The sequence below is a fragment of the Arachis duranensis genome, chromosome 7, assembly GCF_000817695.3.
Source record: "Arachis duranensis cultivar V14167 chromosome 7, aradu.V14167.gnm2.J7QH, whole genome shotgun sequence".
Lineage (NCBI taxonomy): Eukaryota > Viridiplantae > Streptophyta > Magnoliopsida > Fabales > Fabaceae > Arachis > Arachis duranensis.
The window spans coordinates 64,929,441-64,950,672 of NC_029778.3; the positions used below are offsets into that span (position 1 = coordinate 64,929,441).

Genomic DNA, 21,232 nt, shown 5'->3' on the forward strand with positions numbered 1-21,232 from the left:
GTTCACTTATGTACCTTACCTTCTCTAGACCGGATATAGTCCAAAGTGTGGGTGTATGTTCAAGGTTTCAATCTCATCCAAAAGAATCCCACCTTACGGCTGTTAAGCGCATCATTAGATACATTAAGGGAACTTGTAATTATGGATTATGGTATCCTAAATCTAATGACTTTTGTGCAGTAGGGTTTTGTGATGCAGATTATGCGGGAGATCGAGTGGATAGAAGGAGCACCTCGGGCATGTGTTGCTTCCTTGGAAGCTCACTCAACATGTGGTCAAGCAAGAAACAAGCCACAGTGACTCTATCCACAGCTAAAGCTGAATATATATCCGCATCTGCTTGTTGTTCACAATTAATTTGGTTAAAAACTCAATTGGAAGATTACAAATTAAAAATCAATAGTATACCCTTATTTTGTGATAATATGAGTGCTATAAACATTTCAAAAAATCATAACATGAGTGCAATAAATATTTCCAAAAATCCTGTTCTGCACTCAAGAACAAAGCACATTGAAATCAAATATCATTTTATTAGAGAACATGTGCAAAAGGGTACTATTGATATTCAATTTGTAAAATCTGAAGAACAACTTGCTGATATTTTTACAAAACCCCTCTGTGAAGATAGATTCTATTTGTTAAGGAAAAGCTTGGGAATGATTGATTTAAATCATGTTGAAAATTTGTGAATTTCTGATTCTGTTCAATTTTATCTCGCAGGAATAGACGAGATAAAAATAAATGCATGATGGGAGAGCTATGCTTAAGGGGGAGACTGCGCAGAAACAAATTCCAATGGGCCCCACAAAATCCCTTTGACCCATCTCTAACTGTTTTGTTAATTATTTATTTTTTGAAAACCAAATCTCAAAGTTGTCCTATCATATCTAGTTGAAAGAGGGATAATGTCAAATCAAATCCTTCTTTTTCAACTAATCCCTTGATTCAAGGAACCTTCTTTTCAAATCCTTGGAAAACCGCTCTGGTTAATAACCGCGCATGATGATCATTAACCACCCCATTATCTCTCTCCAATCAACATTTATTACTTCCTTAACCTCCCTCCACTCTCCACCTTCGGCCAACCCTTCTTCTTACACCCTCATTATCTCTCTTCACATAATGAAAAAGAAAAATGCATCCAGAAAAAGTGGAAGAATCAGTCTCTCTCAAAAACAGTTCACTCCACAATCACACACACATATTCACATTCACTCTACATCTTCTTCCTCTCCCTCTCAATCTGCCAAACAAACACCCACCATGAGAAAGAAGATTGCTCACAAGAGTTCTGGCCATGGCAAAAACAAGGAGCCCAGTGTTGAAGAAGAATCGTCTCAAACCTCACCCGTTCCTTCCCCACCGCCGTGTTCACCAAAGAAGGCTACACCACACACATCAGGCAGAAGCTCTCAGAAGTCCAAAGGTTTCGTGTTGCATGAAACCAGGGAACCGGCAAATCTTGAGTCACTGGAATTCAAGAACAAATTTCACAAGCCACACTCCCACTATGATCCATCCAGATTCTTGACTTGTGCATTTTATGAATTCCATCAAGAGGTTTTGGAAAAGAGGCATATTTGTCCCTCATACTTGGTGAATCTTGATCAACTGTCAGCCAAAGGAATCATCTTGCAACCTCTGTTTGATAACATCAAATGGTCCCCATTGCTCCACACTCACAAAATGGTTTATCCAAAATTGGTTAGGCAATTTCAATTTTATGCAAATCTCAGACTGATTGATGGTAGTCTTCACTCCTATGTGAAACGTGTGCATATCGCTCTGAATATTGAAACCATCAGTGCTGCTCTTGGCTACATGGATGAAGGACCGAGGGTATACATGAGTGACAAATGGGATGATCATGTTGGGCTTACTTACAAGCAAGTTCTCTCACATATCTGTGCAAACATGTTTGGATTAGATGGCACTGTCCCTACTCACAAAGCTCTTGGACCAACCAACTCATTGCTGCATCGCATCACTACCCACATTTTAACTCCACAAAGTGGTTCTCACAATAGGGTAACCGTATCTGATTCTTTAATAATTTTTGCCCTTGTTACTTCTTCTCCTATTTCATTTGCTTATCTCATGATTAGACATATGTGGGAGTCTGTAAGAAGTACCAAAAAGGCTAATTTACCTTATGGAATGTTTCTCACGTGTATTTTTGAGTATTATAAGGTAGATTTAACAAATGAAACTGTGGAGAAAAAATTTTCTATGATCAAAGGCGGTGGTGCTGTAAAAGGAACAAAGAGTAAGAAATCAATGCCAATGGACAGTGACCTTGAAAGTCAGTTTGAATCCTCCAAAGTAACCGAGTCAATAAGGGAAATCCTCACCGAATTCTCTAATATGTCTACACTCATGGTTCAATTTCATAGGGCTGCTCGAAAGCTAGCCTATGAAAATGAACGAGCTTGGGGGAGATGTAAAGAGAGAGTGGGTATGATGCTGGAAAACTTGGAAAAAGATCTGGGAGCTGGCAGTGAAGAAGATGTTGCAGACTCTGATCTTAATTTGTCTGATGATTAATGACTGTTTTCTTTTATTTGATATCAATCTATTTTTTGTATGAGCATGACTTGAAACTCCCTGCTCTGTGATACACTCTTGTTATTTTTGTTATGGACATTTTGTTGTGTTCTTCATATTTTGTGCAGGTGCCCCTTGATGACAAAAGGGGGAGGAAAACTAGTCTCCAAAATTGAAATTGGAACTAATGAAACAGGGGAGGATACTAATAAAAACAGGGGATGAAACTTTCAATTGATGAAAGTTCATGATCACCCTTGTTAAGAATGCATGTTGATAGTGCATTTGTTTCAATATGGTTACTGTTGATGAAAAAGCATTTGGCATTTAGTAGTTTATGATATATCATTCTGATTATATAAATGCCTGGATGTTGATTTATCTTGATGAACATGCTTTTATTGAAATAAGAATATTCTTATTCATCTTGGTAAAAATGTTGATTTGAAAACTTATTTTTGGCAGTTCCTTTAAACTGTGATATCTAACAGCTGCCATGTTTTGTTCATGTGTGATTCAAAAATATTTTCCCTACTTGAATGATATGGCTCTGATACTTTGACTGGAAAATTATTGAATTTTTGAACAACTCTGTTTGTGCTTAGTTTTTTTTTTTAGCAGAAAATCAAACTTGTGATAGCAAATAAGTTTTGTATATCATTCTAATCTGCTCATAAATCAAGCATTCAACATTTCAAAATTAATATGTTGAATAACATTGTTACTTGTAGCTTGATTTAAATGTCACAGGTTTAGTGCTTCCCTTGGTAAAATAGCATACATCAAGGGGGAGCCATGTGATAATCTGAAAGTGGGAGAAATTCAATCTTCAAAGGGAGTACTCGTACTCAAATCTTTCAAATTTCTTTCCATTTCAATTTTAATAATGTTTGTCATCAAGGGGGAGATTGATGAGTTTGGAAAACTCTAAATTAATATTTCTATTTGTGATGACTAAAACATTATTAAAATAATTAAATACAAAGTTATTAATTTGATTTTCTTTAAACATATTTTGATTAATAATTTTGTGTTGCAGGTTTTAATATGGGCCGAAAATAAAAAGAAAAATTGCAAGCCCAAGTGTTTCATGAATATATTCAGCATTGATGCAAAAATGTTTTGATTGATATGGCTGAATTATTGTTCTTATTATTGGGCCAGAATTCAAACTATCATAAGCCCAATTCATCTTGCATGCTTGGTCCGAAATCCTAAGGCAATGGGGCACACCATTGTTTATTAAAAGAAACCCATTCCTTTGATTATGTGTTGCATGCTCCAACGGATATCATTCTTTTGGAATCCAAATTTTATTAATTGGAGTTATTGCAGTACATGGGAACTATGAGAGAGAAAGTGTGATTGACATAATGGTAATCATAATGCTACACGCCACTCTAAGGGAAGCAAAAGCAAGCTATTGTAAATTAATTAGTTTAACCACTTTGAAATTGCTTTTTCTTCAGACTCTCTTTTCTCTCTCATCACTTTCTTCTTCTCTCTTCGGTCATTAACCAAGAAGCCATGGAAGCTACTTGGAGCTACCGAAAGGAAGGGAAAGCAAGCCTAAAGACCATCGAGTTGATGGCACGAAAAAGAAAAAGAAAAGTATGTTGTGGCTGAGATTATCACCAAATGTGGTAAGATTTGGTGAGGTAATCTCAGATCCTTCATACTCAAAAAGAAGGATGAAGATTCGGCCAGCAAGGTGAGATTCTTGAAGCATGGCTTGTCTTTGATTCTGCTCAACCACCACAGGAAGTAGCTAGAGTGGCGAAGTGACGGTTGAGGCAGAGATTGAAGCAGATGAAGTCATCATCATCATGAAGCATCAAGGGCCAGAAATCCATCTTGGAGAGGAAGCCAAGGATGGAGAGCTCGGATTGATGAAGAGTGATGATCAAGAAAGGACTAGAGGTAATTGCATGTTGGGTTTTGCATGGTTATCTCTTCTCTCTCTATGTGGCCGAACCGGTTCTATTTCTTGAAGGAGGAAGAAGTTGGTTTGGGTGTTGGCTTCAAGTGTGGAGGCTTCCCTCTTCTTTAAAAAGAGAGAACAGCCACTGTTTGGAGCAAGGAGAAAACTTGAGAGTGCAAGGCACAGAGTTCTCAGAGCTACCTGAGCTAACAGATTTCTCTTCTCCTTCAATGCATTCTGTTTAATAATTTTATGTTTAATTTTTTCATGTCTTGAGTCTCATGGAAAAAGACAAACAGTGAGGTTTGTAAAGAAAAAGCCATAGAGCGGAAAAAGGCAGAGAGTGCAAAATTAAAAGAAAAAGCCATAGATGTCTTAGAGTTCCTTTGTACATCTGTGTTGTGTTTCATGATTCTGTGGGAATCCCCTTGTAAGTTGGGTTAGCACTTTACAATTTGTAATCTGGATGATTATAGTGAAATTCCATCATTGTTGTGATGGAGACTGGATGTAGGCTGCACTGCACTTAGCAGCCGAACCAGGATATATCTGGGTGTTTTTTTCCTTCTCTTCTACTCTATTTTCTGTTTCTGCTGCCCAGGAGATAAAATCGCAAAATATCTCGTGCCAAGTGACGAGACAAAAAGAAAAGTCTTGTGGCTAGGGACGAGACAAAAATCGTCAGAAGTTGTTTCAAAGACAAGCAAGTGTTCAGAAGTGAAAAAGGGGCTAAGATTCAACCCCCTTCTCTTAGCCACTGAAACCATCAACTTAGACTCCGGATCTTCGTTTTGAGTCACACTTGTTTAAAAATGAAATTGGATCCGGGATGTTCATGCCGTTCGAAGAACGGGCGAAAATTGTTTTAAAACGATGAAGTTATGTCCGTCGAAAGATTGGGGGTTGAATCTGAGAATTCTGCAGCTTTTAACTTAGAAAAATTTTTAGCAGAATGACCCTCCACGCGTAGGCGTACTTGATGCGTACGCGTCGTTCTTCAAGAAGGCACAATCCACGCGTGCGCGTGGTGTGTGCGGGTGCGTCGATGTGCTGCACCCAATGCCCAGCCAATCTTCCCGAGAGTTGTGCCAGAGTTGTGCCAATTTTGTGCGTGGGACACAAACGCACCCACGCGTACGCGTGGCTATGTTTTTCAATCCACGCGTCCGCGTGAATGACGCATACCCGTCGATGAACTATAAGGCCATCCACGCGTGCGCGTGAAGGACGCGTGCGCGTGGCCCTGTTTTCATCCCAAAGTTGATTTTTGAGTTTTAAAAGCCAAATTTCATACTTCTAAGCCTCCGATCTCACCACTTGTGTCGTAAATCATTATGATGTGCCTAGCAATGAGAAAAGAAGCTAGGGGAGGTGGTAACTTGCGAGTGAAGCAAGGGAAAAATGAATGATCAATGAAGATCAAAGATGATTATATGAGATACGGAGGATAGCGGTGGAAGTGCTGTATGTGCCATAAGCCGATGGGCTAAATTGTTTATGAATTAGCTAGTTCTGGATTAAACCATGAGCTAGATGGCTGAGTTTATTGGCGTGTTATGGTAGAGCCATGAGTATGGCTAAGTATAAATGCATATATGTTGTTGAATGAATTGTGAATGTTTGCACTTCCACCATCGGAGACATGAGTTTTTTTGGGAGAAAGCAATGGCTAGCCACCACGTGCTCCAGGTGGAGACTCGAGACTCTGTTGACCCTATGTTGTAAGGGTGGCCGGGCACTATGAAAGCCCCGGATGAGCTTGCCCCCGTGAATATACACCAGTGAGGGTGTTGGATATCGATCATGATTATGATCACGATTATGTTAAGTATAACTCGAGTTGGGGATGCACGACAGAGGGACAATCCAATGGTTAGCTACCAGGACTTATTGGGTTGGCTATATAACTGACAGATGATATCATCAGCCATTAGGGACAGGCATTCATCATATGCATACTATGTGAAATATTTGAGATTGCCTATTTAACTGCATATTACTTGCTAATTGTCTAAATGCCTTATTTGTTCCTGTTTGTATATCTCTTATCTGATATAACTATATCTACTATATTATACTCCTACTGGTGGTTGGGAGGTCTGAAGGATTTGGAAAGAAAAGTATTAGTTAGTCTGAAGAATCCTTAGTCAGTTGCTATTTATGGTTTAGCTTGTTTATAAGTTTTGCTTTTACTTGGAGGAAGTTCTAGGATTGCCTTCGGATTTCCTCTAATATTACATGTTATATATGTGGGAACTCTTACCATGCTAGGAACCTCTGGTTCTCACCCATGCGGATTTTGTGGTTTTCAGATGCAGGACGTGAGGCTTCTCGCTGAAGCGTGCTGGAGACTTCTGGATTAGCGAAGATCCTTTATTCTTGGGACTCTATTTTTGGTTATATGTTCTGCTTAGATATACTTTTATCTCCACTGAATAATACAAACTGTGATGACTCCTCTTATAGGGGATTTTAGAGAATAGGTTTTGTATTTATGTCCCTTTGGGTTTCCTTTGGGGTTTCCTATTTTATTTACATGTATATATTGCTATGCTCGGACCGGTTATCTTCACAACCGAATTTTGAGTTTTGATATTTTTGTTTTTGACACTCTTTTGCGTATACATAATCTCACGTTAGTTTGTCCTCTATTCGTGACATTATCAATTGGAGTGTTGCGTTTTTCGAGTTACGATTTTATTTTATCCCTTTTCTTCAAAGGCTCCTAGTTATATCATTGTTCACACTACCATACGTACTAAATTTTAATTTTTAGAGGTCGTAATACCTTGCTATCTCTGAATTATGACTTAAGCATAAGACTCTGTATGGTAGGGTGTTATAGCCTGCAACTGCAGCAGCCGCAACCTCAGCTCCAAACCGCTTTCTCGACAACCACAACGACTTGAAATTAGAAGACGAAGCAGCTGCGACTTTGAGTCAACCGAACAGTAGCTCTGACAATAACCTCAAGTGACAGCCCTAAACAAAAATTCCGGTGACAGCGATTGTAACAACCATGTAGCATCAAAAACCTTCTCGGAATCCAAAGGAACAGAAACCAAAACTTTAAAACCTTTTCCAGTGGAGTTTCCCAGTACGGCAGCGAGGTTTTGAACGATAGAAGTGGCGTGAAATTCTGGGATGCAACAACAATGGCGGTGGCTCCCATTCTTCTCTTCTGTTCGTGTTTCCTCTCCCTCAGATTAGATTAATGGCGGACCTCCAGCAGCAGTGATGGAGCACGAGACGGCGGAGGCTGGGCTCGTCAACGGTGGTGGCGACGATGCAGCTCGGCGACGGTGATGCGGTGGTGGCACTAGCTTCCCTCGGCAACGACGGCATGGACAGCCGTAGCGGCGCGAATCCTTCTCCCTCTTCGTGTCTCTCTCTCTGTGTGTCTAATCTCTCTCTCTCTCTTCCTCTGGCGTGGGTGGTTGGCGCGACGGCAAGTTGGGTGACGGTGAGGCGCAACTGGCGGCGAGGCGTGACGGGTTTGGCGAATCGGTGGGGGACAGTAGTGTGGCAACTCTCCCTCTTTTCCGTCACTCCCCCAGCGCTCCCTCTCTTCTCCCCCTTCCCCGATTCTGTTTCCCCCTTTTTCCCTTTCTTTCTTTCTTTGTTTCTTGCAGCAGCCGCTGCTGCTGTGTGTGTGTCGTGTATGTGTGTGGTTTGGGGTAGCTAGGGTTAGGGTTAGGTCAAAAATTAGGGTTTTGATTTGGGGATTTTATGTTTAATTAGAGTAAGATAATTTTAATAAAATTGGGACATAGAGTATAAATTTAAAATCTAATTAAATACTTAAAATTACTTTAAAATATTATTTACTGTATCAAAATACAAATTAATTTAAAATCATATACTTTAATTGAAATTATAAGATAATAAGATTAATTTTCTTTATTTCTAAAACTTAAAGTATTGAAGTATAAAAATATCAACTATTTAAATGATATAAAATTCTTATTATTTTATAACTACTAACGTTATAATGTTATAATTTTAAATGTAAAAAATAATTTAATAATTATAAAATTAAATAAAAATCTTAATTTATTTCAAATCAATTAATTAAAACTTACTTTAATTATCTTTAATAAAAAAATTTCTGAAATTAAAACTGCAAAGATAACTGAATTTAAAAATAGTTTATAATAAATTTTTTTAAAAATTCTGGATCTTACACAGAAGGAGAGGATCGTTGGATTGAACAACAGTGTGAGTGGCAGAAGTGTAGAAGAATTGAGATAGAATAAGAATGTGATATTACGGTGTATTAAGAGGAAGTTATATACGTTTGCCAAATCCAAATTATTCAAATTCAAAAATTGATTACACTAATTATTTGGTTTTTGTATTATTGCGCCTATACTTTCTCTTATGAGAGATATGGTGACTTAAAAAATATTGCTAAAATTAAAGTAATATTTTTTTCTGTTAAATAATGCTTTTTAAAAAGTGTCGCTTACAACAAATTTTATAAAATATAAAATAAATGTGACTTTAATTTTAACAATACTTTGTATAGTTACTATAATCATTATAGCATAATCATATTAGAATCTATCTATATAAAATATATGTATTATCTTACAATATATACACTACAAACTAACCACTGAATTAGTCACCTATATAAAATATATATTAAAATACAAAATATAAAGAGTAATAACCCAAATCAGTTTTTAAAGATTTTAAAAGTGAATATTTTAGTCTCTAAAAAAATTAATACATAAAAATATCTTTAAGATTTTACTTCGATAGACAAATCAGTACTCAGTTTATTTTTCGATGGAGTAATTACCCAAATTAGTCTCTAAAAAATTTAAAAGTGGATATTTTAGTCCCCAAAAAAAAATTAATATACAGATCAATCTCTAATATTTTTCTCTATCAGATATAATAGTCCCCCATCCATATTTCGTTGTAACTAAACAAACCACAATAATATTCTTTTAGTTTAAGAAAATATGAGACGTAGTATATTTCTTTTTGTTGGATTTGGAATTGTGTATGTGGTGAGAATGATTATAATATTTACTAATCTTTTTTTCTAATAAATATTTGAAGAACTTAGTGAATTATGCCGGAAAATGGACGAGAGACTGCTATGTCTGACGAAGAAAAATATTGGAAATTGATTTGTGTATGAATTTTTTTTTGGAGACTAAAATGCCTACTTTTAAAATCTTTGGAGACTGATTAAATTGAGAACTGATTTGTCTGTCAGAATAAAACCTTGAAAATGTTTTTATGTATTATTTTTTTTAGACTAAAATATCCGCTTTTAAAATTTTTGAGAACTGATTTAGATAATTACTCAAATATAAATTAAAAATACGTTGAACATTATATGTATTTATACATAAATATATAATAGTTAATTTAATGCCTAAATTTTATGTACGTAATATTTTTATTATTTTAATAAAAATTTAATTGATACAATTTAACTTGAAGAATAGGTCTTATAAAAAGAAGATAAAAAATCTCTTAAAATTTGAACTTAGATTGTTTTATTAAAATACTAATAGATTTATTATTTTAAGAATAATAATTCAAATCAGTATTTAAAATTTTTAAAAATTGATATTTTAGTCCTAAAAAAATTAATATACAAAAATATCTTTAAGATTTTACTCCACGGACAAATCAATTTCCAATTTATTTTTCTGCAGAATAATTACCCAAATCAGTTCCTAAGGATTTTAAAAGCGAATATTTTAATCCCAAAAAAATTAATACATAAATTGATCAGATATAACAGTCTCCAGTCCATAAAAAATAAAATGAAATAAAATTCTTATTATTATTATTATTAATTGCATAATAATATTGTACTATAATTTTTTGTATTTTTGGATAAAAATAATGATAAATTTATTCATTAGATTTTTTTGTATATATTTATAAAAAAAACTCAAGATGGAAATCATTTGATATTTTTGTATTTAATATAATTAAAAGATATTCTAATTTAAAAAGCATGTATGTATTAAAAAAATATTTTAATTTAAATTTTAAAACATCATTATTCACCTTATTTGTTTTCAATAGAAAAAGTGTATTAATATGCTAGTGTCATAATTCACATGCACAAAGTTAAACTAATAATAATAAAAGTTGATATATAATAAAATTAAAATAGACGGAAATTATTATGTTTGATAAAGAAAAACTTTGAAAATTAATCTGTATACTAATATTTTTAGGAACTAAAATAGCCACTTTTAGAATTTTTGAAGATTGATTTGGTTTATTATTCTACTGAACAATAGACTGAAGACTGATTTGTTTGTCAGAATAAATTCTTAAAAATTAATCTGCGTATTAATTTTTCTTAAAAATTAAAATGTTTATTTTTAAAATTTTTAAGATTGGTTTAAGTAATTATTCGTATTTTAATCAATCTCACTCGTATAATTTGCATTATATATTTAGCTATTAATAATAAATTATTTTTCTAAACTTGAAATCTTTTAAAGGATAGTTTTTCGTAATTTTGGTGCACAATGGCTACACAAAATTCACACGAAAGTGGCGACTTCCAAGTAAATAAATATCAAATTAATATAACATAAAATAAAATAAATAAAAAATAGCCAGCGTATTTTAAATTTCCTTGGTACAGCAACAGCACTACAGTCAGCCAGTATAATTTACTTTTTAGGGCAAAACACATAAGTAAACCATAGTTAGGTCAATATTACATGAATAAGCCAAATTAAAAATTGGTTCATCAATCAATCAAAGAAAATTTTTATATAATTCGAACTAATTTGGTTCGAACTCAATCTCCATGTAATTCGAACCAATTAGATTCGAATTACACCTTGTTTGCCAAATAATTCGAACCAATTGGGTTCGAACTTCTACATATAATTCGAACCAATTAGGTTCGAATTACACATTTGCCAAGTAATTCGAACCAATTTGGTTCGATTTACAGCTACTATGGTGGTTCGAATTAATGAGGACCAGAGCTGTATTTATATGGTTTGAACGTGAGTTGGTATCATTAGAGAGGAGCTAAGATGGCTAGTGAGAAGAGTTTCATAGTGTTGGTTCACCACAGAGGATCCATTAAGAGGAAAACTCGTTCCGGTGTGAAGTTCACTGATAAGGATCCTCTCTGTGTTATCGTAAGGCCTACGACGAGGTATGAGGACCTTGTTAGCTCTGTACTGCTGAAACTTGGTCTAGAAGGTGTGAAATGGGTTAAGAAGTTTTTTTGTCGAATTCCAATCACGGTGCTCCAGGAAACCGTAAAGTACAATTGTTTCACAATCGGGAGTGATGATGACTTGCAGGTCATGTTTCATTGTCGCCGGCAGTTTCCAGAGGTGAGAACACCAGAATTGTTGGCAAAGTTGGTTGACGCCGTGTCCAGCTCGGGGGGTTCGAACCGGAATACCACCACTTTAGCCACGGTAGCCGGTTCTAGCTAGCCATGGCATCTTCCTCCGTCCCTGCGTACGAGCCGCCCCTCCAACCTATCGCATCGCCTTCGTTCGCTGTTGATCTCAATGGGAGTGTAGGCAACGAGGTCGGAGAAGGGGAATATCCGCGGACCTCTTTACAGTGTCTTGTACCGGCTGGGGTTGGAGATGGATTCTTGGATGATCCAGAGGATGATGATGTCGAGCCGGATATGATTGTTGATGACAGTGGCGATGATGCTGGAGCAAGTGAGCCTGCTGGGGCGGGCGGTGGTTCTAGCTTTGGCACGCAGCAGTACCCTCCACATTTTTTCTCTTTGGACTTGGATGCCATGAGGCAGGAGGGGGTACCTGGGCAGCCGGCTGGATTTGGTGCTAGAGATGTTGAAGGGTCTGCAGGTCTGACAGAGTTTCAGGTTGGTCAGCAATTTCTGGATAAAGAAGAGGCCCTCTTAAGTGTCAAGACTTACAGCATCCGTCGAGGGGTACAGTACAAGGTCGTGGAGTCTGACTATCGCCGGTATGTGGGCAAGTGTTCTGAGTTCGGCAATGGGTGCACATGGTTGATTCGGCTTAGTCTCCGACAGCGAAAGGGAGTTTGGGAGGTCAAACGTTACAACGGACCGCATACTTGTCTCGCCACCTCGATTTCCAGCGACCACAGGAAATTGGATTACCATGTGATATCGGCATTCATTATGCCAATGGTTAGGGCTGACGCATCTGTCAGCATCAAGGTGCTCCTAAATGCCACCGCAACACACTTCGGGTTTAGGCCGACTTACAGGAGGGTCTGGTTGGCGAAGCAGAAGGCTGTTGCCCTCATCTATGGTGACTGGGATGAGTTGTACAATGAGCTCCCAAGGTGGGTGTTAGGAGTCCAATTGACGATGGCTGGTACTGTTGCAGTCCTAAAGACGAGCCCTGTTCGTGTCGGTGGACAGTTGGACGAGTCTCGAGCCTATTTTCACAGACTATTCTGGACGTTTCCACCGTGCATCGAGGCATTCCGTCATTGCAAGCCCCTAATTAGTATTGACAGCACCCATCTGTATGGCAAGTATGGGAGAACGTTGTTTGTCGCGATTGCACAGTACGGGAACTCCAACATACTCCCTGTTGCATTCGCATTAGTCGAGGGTGAGAACACTGAGTCGTGGTCCTTCTTTCTCTCCCACCTGCGTCAGCATGTGACACCGCAGCCGGGTCTGCTGGTTATCTCGGACAGGCATAACGGCATCAAGGCCGCGCTTGAGGCTCCTGACGGAGGCTGGTTACCTCCGTCTGCATACCGGGCATTCTGCATTCAACATGTTGCGGCAAATTTCACCCTCACCTTCAAGGGCAAAGACGCAAGGAGGCTACTTGTGAATGTGGCGTACGCTAAGACCGAGGTCGAGTTCTATTACTGGTTTGATATTCTTAGGTCCAAAGACCCGGCGATGTGTGACTGGGTGAACCGGATTGAGTATTCGTTGTGGACACAGCATTGTGATGAGGGGCGTAGATTCGGACACATGACGACGAATATATCTGAGTGTGTGAACTCGATCCTCAAGGGTGTACGAAACCTACCTGTGTGCTCGCTAGTGAAGGCAACATACGGAAGGTTGGCAGAATTATTTGTTCGCAAAGGGAGAGAGGCTGAGGCGCAGATGAAAACCGGACAACAATTTAGTCAGCACTTGGTGAAGTGTATAGAGGCCAACTTGAAGACGGCTAGGTGCTTCACCGTTACTGTGTACGACAGAGATAACTCCGAGTTCACCGTCGTAGAGACAACTCCGACTGGTTCTTTCTCACTAGGTAGCTACAGAGTCTCGCTTGCATATCAGACATGTGACTGTGAATACTTCCAGGCTCTTCATTTCCCGTGTCCCCACGCACTGACATGCTGTGCCTACTCACGGCTTACATGGGAGCCTTACGTCCACTACGTGTATCGTCTTAGTTCGGTCTTCAGTGTGTATCGGATGGGTTTCACACCTCCCATTCCGGAGGGTTTCTGGCCACCATATGACGGGCCGACTGTCATCCCTGACCCCAATAAGAGGCGTGCGAGAGAGGGTCGGCCGAGGTCCACTAGGATACAGACCAATATGGACTAGGCAGATCCGAACCGGCCAAAGAGGTGTGGGCTTTGTCGGCAGCCGGGCCACACACGTCGAAGTTGCCCACAGCTCGGAGGAGCAGAGCACACACGGGGGCATGATTAGGTGTTTTGGTGGAGTTGGTACTTTCGTTGTTTCAATTTCGCATTTAGATTCCACTATTATCGGTTTTCTTACTTGTAGTTGCTAACTGATAGAATTTGTTAACGTTAGTGTGATGTACTTTGAATGGGAATTTAGTTAATGAATATGTTCTTTCTCCGCAGTTTTAAACGAAATGTATGTCTAATGCACACCAGAATAAATAACTCTGCGAGTTTTATTAAACCATGATGCAGAAACTATGTTCGTAACTTAAATTGCTGTGCGGAACGAATTCTTAGTAATTCGAACCATCTTAGTTCGAATTACTTGCTGGCTAATTCTTCACACTAATTCGAATCTAATTGGTTCGAATTATATGTAAAAGTTCGAACCCAATTGGTTCGAATTATTTGGCAAACCTTTACAAGGTGTAATTCGAACCTAATTGGTTCGAATCACATGGAGATTGAGTTCGAACCAAATTGGTTCAAATTATATAGAAATCTCCTTTGGTTGATTGATGAACCAATTTTTGATTTGGCTGATTCATGTAATATTGACCTAGCTATGGTTTACTTATGTGTTTTGCCCTACTTTTTATTTGTTTTTTTGTGACTTTAAAAAAAAATAAACAACAACTAAAAAAGATAAAATAAATAAAAAACTGCTTAAGAAAGATAATTCTCTTTGAATACTATTTTTAAAATCTTTTTAAGATAATGGAAGTTCTACTTGAAAAGAAAGAGTCCTCATTGCAGTTTTTATCATGATATTTGCTATTGTATTTATATCTCTCAAAATCAACCGGAATCAGCACGCCGTTTCCAATATCTCGGATTTTGAACACTAAAAGATCAATAAATCTAGAGCAATCCTGTAAATTATTGACAATAGTAAAAGTTTCTACACAGTCTATCTCACATATAATATCTTTTTATCCCGAGTTTTATGCTAAAAGAAAGTCTCTTTAAATAGCAAACAACTCTTCTTGCAAAAATTATTTTTTATTTGTTTGAGGCACTCTCTTAGTCTCTTATTTATTTATTATACAAAAATATTATTCGTATATTAAATTAATTACTAAAATCAGCCATTAATATATTTATGTATAAATATATATAATTTAATTTATTTTAATGTATATTTATATTCTAATATGTATTTTATATTGATAATTGACTTTGATTGTTAATTTTAGTATACACATAAAATAATTGTTATTTATATTAATAAATTGAAGTCATATTTATTGATTATTATATTATTATTACATTATATATTTTAATGCATGGTGTTTCACATCGAACAAACAAAGAAGCTTTTGTTACTTTGTGCCAAAATGGAGGGTCCTTAGTTCTCTTCTCTCTCTCTCTCTCTCTCTCTCAATCACACTCTTCACCTTCTCCTCCTTCTTCTTCTTCACCCTTTCTTCTTCTCCTTTGATCTGCTGATTCTTCAGGTAAAACGTTAACATCTTCAGCACACAAAGTGTTTATTTATTTATTTATTTTTTTGCTTCCAAGCAAATTATGTCTCCTTCTTCTGCCTCCTTTTGCTTTCAACTTTTGTAGCCTCTCTTTTTATCTTTATTCGGTTTTCCTATAAAAACTTTCGATCAATGTCTTCCATTTTTCTCAAAATTCCTTCACTGCACTAACAAACACAAACACAAGCATAGCCATCAAGTATTTCTTTTATTATTGACTAATAATTATTATTTTTATTTTCATTATTTAAGGGATTGCTCTAATATACTTAACAGTCTCACATACATTGTTGATTCTTCAGTGTTTGGGTTGCTTCTGAGGTCTTTCTCTTAAAACCCTGAGGCTAGATTTATGTTATTAAACTTAAAAAAAAAATCATGAACAAGTCATAAAGCATGACATACTTGGTGATTGATGCTAATTTCATGCTTCTTAGGCTGAAAGCATAAGAAACATTGGAAAAAAAAATTGTGAACAATAGTATGCTTCAATAGGTTAATGAAGTTACTCAAATCAATGAATTATAATTTGTTGAGGTTGCTTATGAATCAAGTGTGGCCAGCTATGTTTACAATGTTAATTGTTTATTTATTTATTGCTTTGTCCAATTTTCTGTGTGTTTGAAGATTCCTCAGTGTGTAAGCAACGCATGACAGATGTTTGTGTTATTGTTTTGATGATAAGGTATTCAAAATTGGGAGATTCTCTATTGAACTGCTATGTCTCCGCTACTCGGCGTGGTGGGGGATGAGGAAGGTCAGCAGAGCCATGTGACTCTGTTGGTTTCTTCCTCATCCACCATGGAAAGTGTGAATTGTCTGAACAGCTCGAAACTGAAGGAGCGAAACTACATGGGATTGTCTGATTGTTCTTCTGTGGATAGCTCAGTTCCCTCATTCTCTGATGAGACTAAAAGCAATCTGAACCTCAAAGCTACTGAGCTGAGGTTGGGGCTTCCGGGATCTCAGTCTCCTGAAAGAGACTCAGATCTTTGCTTGAGGAGTTCTACTCAATTTGATGAGAAACCTTTGTTTCCTTTGCGTCCTGTAGCTGATGATCATCATTCCTCGTCGAAGCCTGCTCTTTTGGGCAACAAAAGAGGGTTTTCGGATGCAATGACTGGGTTCTCTGAGGTAAAAACGTATTCCATTCATTCCAAAATATCTATCACTTTGAGAAATTTTTTAGATTAACAATTCAATATGTTTAGTCAAACATGTCAACCATCTAATGGTTTATAATATCATCTTCACATGAAAATCTCTTTGTGAAAGTAACCACCTTTGTATAAAGATAAATTGGGTAATGGATTAACCAAATTTGCAAAGTGAAAAATACTTTGAAAAGGGAAAGTACCAATTTAATCAAAAGGGGATATAGTTTTTAAATGCTGGATTAGGCACTAAAAGGATCTGAAATATATATTATGCAGGAGAAATTGCTTGTTAGTTCGGACGCCAATACAATATTGCCATCTAGGCCTTCTCCTACTGTGGGATTGAAATCGAGCTCAATGCTTGAGAATGCTGCGGCTCAGCAAGCGAAAGTCAATGAAGTAGCAACATCCAAGGTGGGAGAGAGGCCTCATGCTGCCAAAGAAACCAGGCCAAGCCTTAACGATTCCACTGTGAATAATAATAGCAGTGCACCAGCTCCAAAGTAAGTGGAAAGCTGGAATTGGCGCCAAGTTTGAGCTTAATAAAAAAGAACTAATCTCTGATGAATGATGATCCTTGTACACAGGGCACAGGTTGTAGGATGGCCTCCAATAAGATCTTTTAGGAAAAATTCATTGGCTACTACATCGAAGAATGCTGAAGAAGTAGATGGAAAAATGGCTTCTGGTGCACTGTTTGTGAAGGTAAGTATGGATGGCGCGCCATACTTGAGAAAAGTGGACTTGAAGAATTACTCTGCCTATCCAGAGCTTTCTTCTGCTCTGGAGAAGATGTTCAGCTGCTTCACCATAGGTAGGAGACAATTAATTTTGCTTTAGAAAATTTTACTTTTAGCTAACTTGAGTCTGGATTATTTGGATGGAGTTACTGCTTATTTTGATGTTATTTCAGGTCAATGTGGATCTCATGGAAATCTTGGGAAGGAAATGCTGAGTGAAACCAAGCTGAAGGATCTACTTCATGGATCAGAATATGTTCTTACTTATGAGGATAAAGACGGTGATTGGATGCTAGTGGGTGATGTTCCCTGGGAGTAAGTTCTGATTCATTTTTTGTACTTTCTTCTCTTTTATTGGCATCTCTTTTAAAAACAGAATTTCTTTCCTTTTAAAAGATACTAAAGGATATTCTTAGAACTCGATTTTTGACAAACCAAAGGCTACCTAATCTAAGCCATGTTGCCAACGAAAGCTAGTTGGAAAAAGGCTTTTGTTGTTGTATTGAAAATTTAAAATTATATTCTAGGAAGTGGAGAGTTTCAAATATGGCGGAATATAGTCGTTGCTCAAATTGGAATGAAATGGAAAAGCAAGGAGTGGAATAGAATTTCAGCTGCCACCCCATTATTTCTTGTTCAGCGAGTTTAATGCGGGAGGGGAGGGAAATGCTTCTCCCTCTCATGCCATTACATTCATTCTTTTCAAGTCAGTCCCAAAACACCTATAATACATTTGAACATTCTATTCCATGTCATCCTTCTAAACAAAGCCAAAGGGTATGTAAGGGAGACTTAAAGATGATGATGAATGGAATGACTAATAATAGAATACCAAGGAAAAATACAAGAGTGGCAAGGAGGCGAAGGGACACTTTGACCTGCCATTGCCCTTCTCTATTCCTCCTTCTGCATCACCCCTAAACACACTTTATGAAGTTTGATCATTCTGGGTTGTCAAGGTTTGTTGATTTCCTAGTAATACAACTGAAATATCGGTAGTTCAATTGGGATTGATGATTGCATAGGTTGTCACCTTTCAAGGCATACCCTAAATCATTCTACCTATCATGCTCAGATTAGCCAATGTCACATTTTGGACTTTTAACATTTTCGTTCAACCTTGAACATTTAAAAAGAAAAAGCCTGTGGAGTGATATATGAGATTTGAAATATTTTAAGTCTGAGAGTATGAAACTTCATAAAGAAATGGAATTAAAAACTAAACATGAAATGATTGGTCTGTTTATTACTGAACTTTGTAATGTTGTTGAAGTGTTGAACAATAAGCACTTCATCATCACTGTTGGGTATGTCTATGCTAATTTCAATTTGGTGTTGAAAACCCTTGCAGGATGTTCATCGAAACATGCAGGAGGCTGAGGATCATGAAGGGCGCTGATGCCATTGGTCTAGGTTAGAATTCTGTTCCAAACCATCTATCTTATACTCTATTAGCACATGATCTGAAAAGGTATTAGTGAAGTATATCATAAAGATAGTGAAACATAATGAAGCTCATGAAAAATCGTATACCTTTAAAAAAATTGAATAGACAAACCCTATCAAATTGTGTTTGTTTCAACATAGTTGCATATTGAAGTTCAAAATTATATTGTTGTGCCATATCAATACCCTCTACATGCTTACTCTGGAATTTAACAAAACTAGAAAAATAAACTCTTGTTTTTGCACCCAGGAAATATGTGGAAAAAGAGCTTGATATAGCTTAATCTATTCTTATTCGAGATTAAAGTATACTTTTTGTTTCTAACGTTTGCGATTTTCTTCAAAAATACACTTTAGCATTTAATTTCATTCAATTTTTTCGTTAACGTTTTTAATTCATTCAATTTTGTCCCTAGGTTTTCGATTTGTGTCAAAGTTACCCCTAGATCTTTTCAATTTTGTCTTTAACGTTTTAGATGGAGTTAATATTCATAGGTAATTTTGACACATAAAAAACGTTAGGAACAAAATTGAATAAAATTAAACATTAGGAATATTTTTGAAGAAAATCACAAAGGCAAAAGACAAAAAATATACTTTACTCTTTATTCGATATAGTGAAGTGAGAGAAAAAGGTCCTTTAGCATGTTTTAGTTTTCCATACTGCATCTGAAAACAATTAAGTCGGACATGATACACTGAAAAATCAATAGATCTGAACAATGGATTGTCTAGTTCTTTGTCAAAATACAGTTGTTTCAAAAAAGACAGAATAGCTAAGTATCTTGATCTAATTCAAGTTTACCATTTCTGGCCTTTATTGCAGCACCAAGAGCCGTCGAGAAAAGCAAAAGCAGGAACTAGGGCAGTACAAACGATCACATTTCTATCACCTAACTGTCAATGGAACTAAAAAGCTTCTATAAACAAAATTGGGTAAGCAAATCAAGGCAAAAGGAAAAAAGGGATCAATCATATGATTACTATTTTTACTATCTTATGTTTTTTCTTTTCTTTTTTTTTATGACATTTATATTCAGTAAGGTTCATTATATTTCATGATTGTCACAAACTTGCAAAAGAAAAAGACCCCAACCCTCTCTGTGTGGAAGCTACTTATGTTTCTGTATGTGTAGTTTGTGAAGTGCATCATTTATGTGTGTGAATTTGTGTGATGAAATAACAATAAGAAGTTGTACTTACACAATCTTTGATTTGCATTTCCTTTTAACCTATAAGTGCCGTTGACTAGTTAAAACTTAAAAGTATTTTCCTATGGTACTTTCCCTGCTTTGGTGTTAGGCAAGAGCTGAGAGCACTTTTTTTTAAGAAAAAAGGTATGTTAATTTTAGGGTTAATAGTTAAAAATTTAAACCAGTCCTTGAAAGATTAAGCGTGTCTCAATTTAGTCTTCAATAGACCCAATATATCAAATTGTTGTTTTCTGGAAAACACAATTACAAATCAGATTGATCCTTTACCCAGCAAGATAATGATAGTGATATAATTTATTTTATAAATGTTATTATTTAATTAATAAAAAAACTAATTTGATTCATTATTGTATCTTATAGGACTAATTTCAGATATTTAATTTTTCGATAATCAAATTAATGAACACGACATTTTTCATGGATAATTTTGATTTATTAATCCTGATGTGTTTTTATCATATTTTTAACACACTTCCAATTTTCTTTTGTTTTTTTTTTTTTGGAAAGGTATAGGTAGACAATGAGAATACTAAACAATGTGAACAATGGATATATCATATGTTCAATTCAATAAGTATGCAGATGGTTATTCTAATATGAAGGTTTAGGAGGTAATTAGGGGATGGAGTATTTTTTTATTTTTACTTTTTTTGGTTTATCCAAACGGTATCTCCCAACCGAGTTGCTGCATACACAAGACGGGATTCGAACTCCCGACACTTGCTTAAGCGGACGGGATTCGTTTTTTTTTTTTTCATCTTTACCCTACCAGTTTGTCACCTATTAAACAATAGCATGTATATGGAGAGATTAAATAGAAAAACGTTGTGCTTGGTGTTTTGGTGATGTCTTGTGCGTATACCTTAAACTAATGAGATATTGTCAGGTGTTGGATATGGTTGTCGGGGTGAAGAGGAGCCAAGCATGTGACTATGTGAGGCTCTCATTATTGGATGCAGTGCATGGATCTTCATGCTTCATCAAATTAAATTAATAATGAACATCAATGGAATCATGAATAACAATAAGCTTCAGACCCAAAAATAAATAAATAAATAAATAAATAAAGTTTTCAGCCTTTCAC

General features: G+C 36.3%; 2 protein-coding genes across 3 annotated transcripts; both read left to right on the forward strand.

Annotated features, from left to right (window-relative positions):
- Window positions 1-11,921: 11,921 nt before the first annotated feature.
- On the forward strand, window positions 11,922-14,018 carry LOC107459276 (uncharacterized). Its single transcript, XM_016077499.1, has one exon. It carries the CDS (start codon window positions 11,922-11,924, stop codon window positions 14,016-14,018), a length of 2,097 nt encoding a protein of 698 aa, XP_015932985.1.
- Window positions 14,019-15,398: 1,380 nt separating this feature from the next.
- On the forward strand, window positions 15,399-19,996 carry LOC107459341 (auxin-responsive protein IAA9). Of its 2 annotated transcripts, none has more exons than XM_016077564.3 (7): window positions 15,399-15,564; window positions 16,277-16,725; window positions 17,025-17,251; window positions 17,336-17,562; window positions 17,662-17,803; window positions 18,840-18,901; window positions 19,761-19,996. In XM_016077564.3, the coding sequence occupies exons 2-7, from the start codon at window positions 16,312-16,314 to the stop codon at window positions 19,796-19,798; spliced, it is 1,110 nt and encodes a 369-aa protein (XP_015933050.1). In that variant the 5' UTR covers window positions 15,399-15,564; window positions 16,277-16,311; the 3' UTR covers window positions 19,799-19,996. The 2 variants fall into 2 exon arrangements, with proteins under 2 accessions (XP_015933050.1, XP_015933051.1); XM_016077565.3 differs by lacking the exon at window positions 15,399-15,564 and adding an exon at window positions 15,762-15,912.
- Window positions 19,997-21,232: the final 1,236 nt, after the last annotated feature.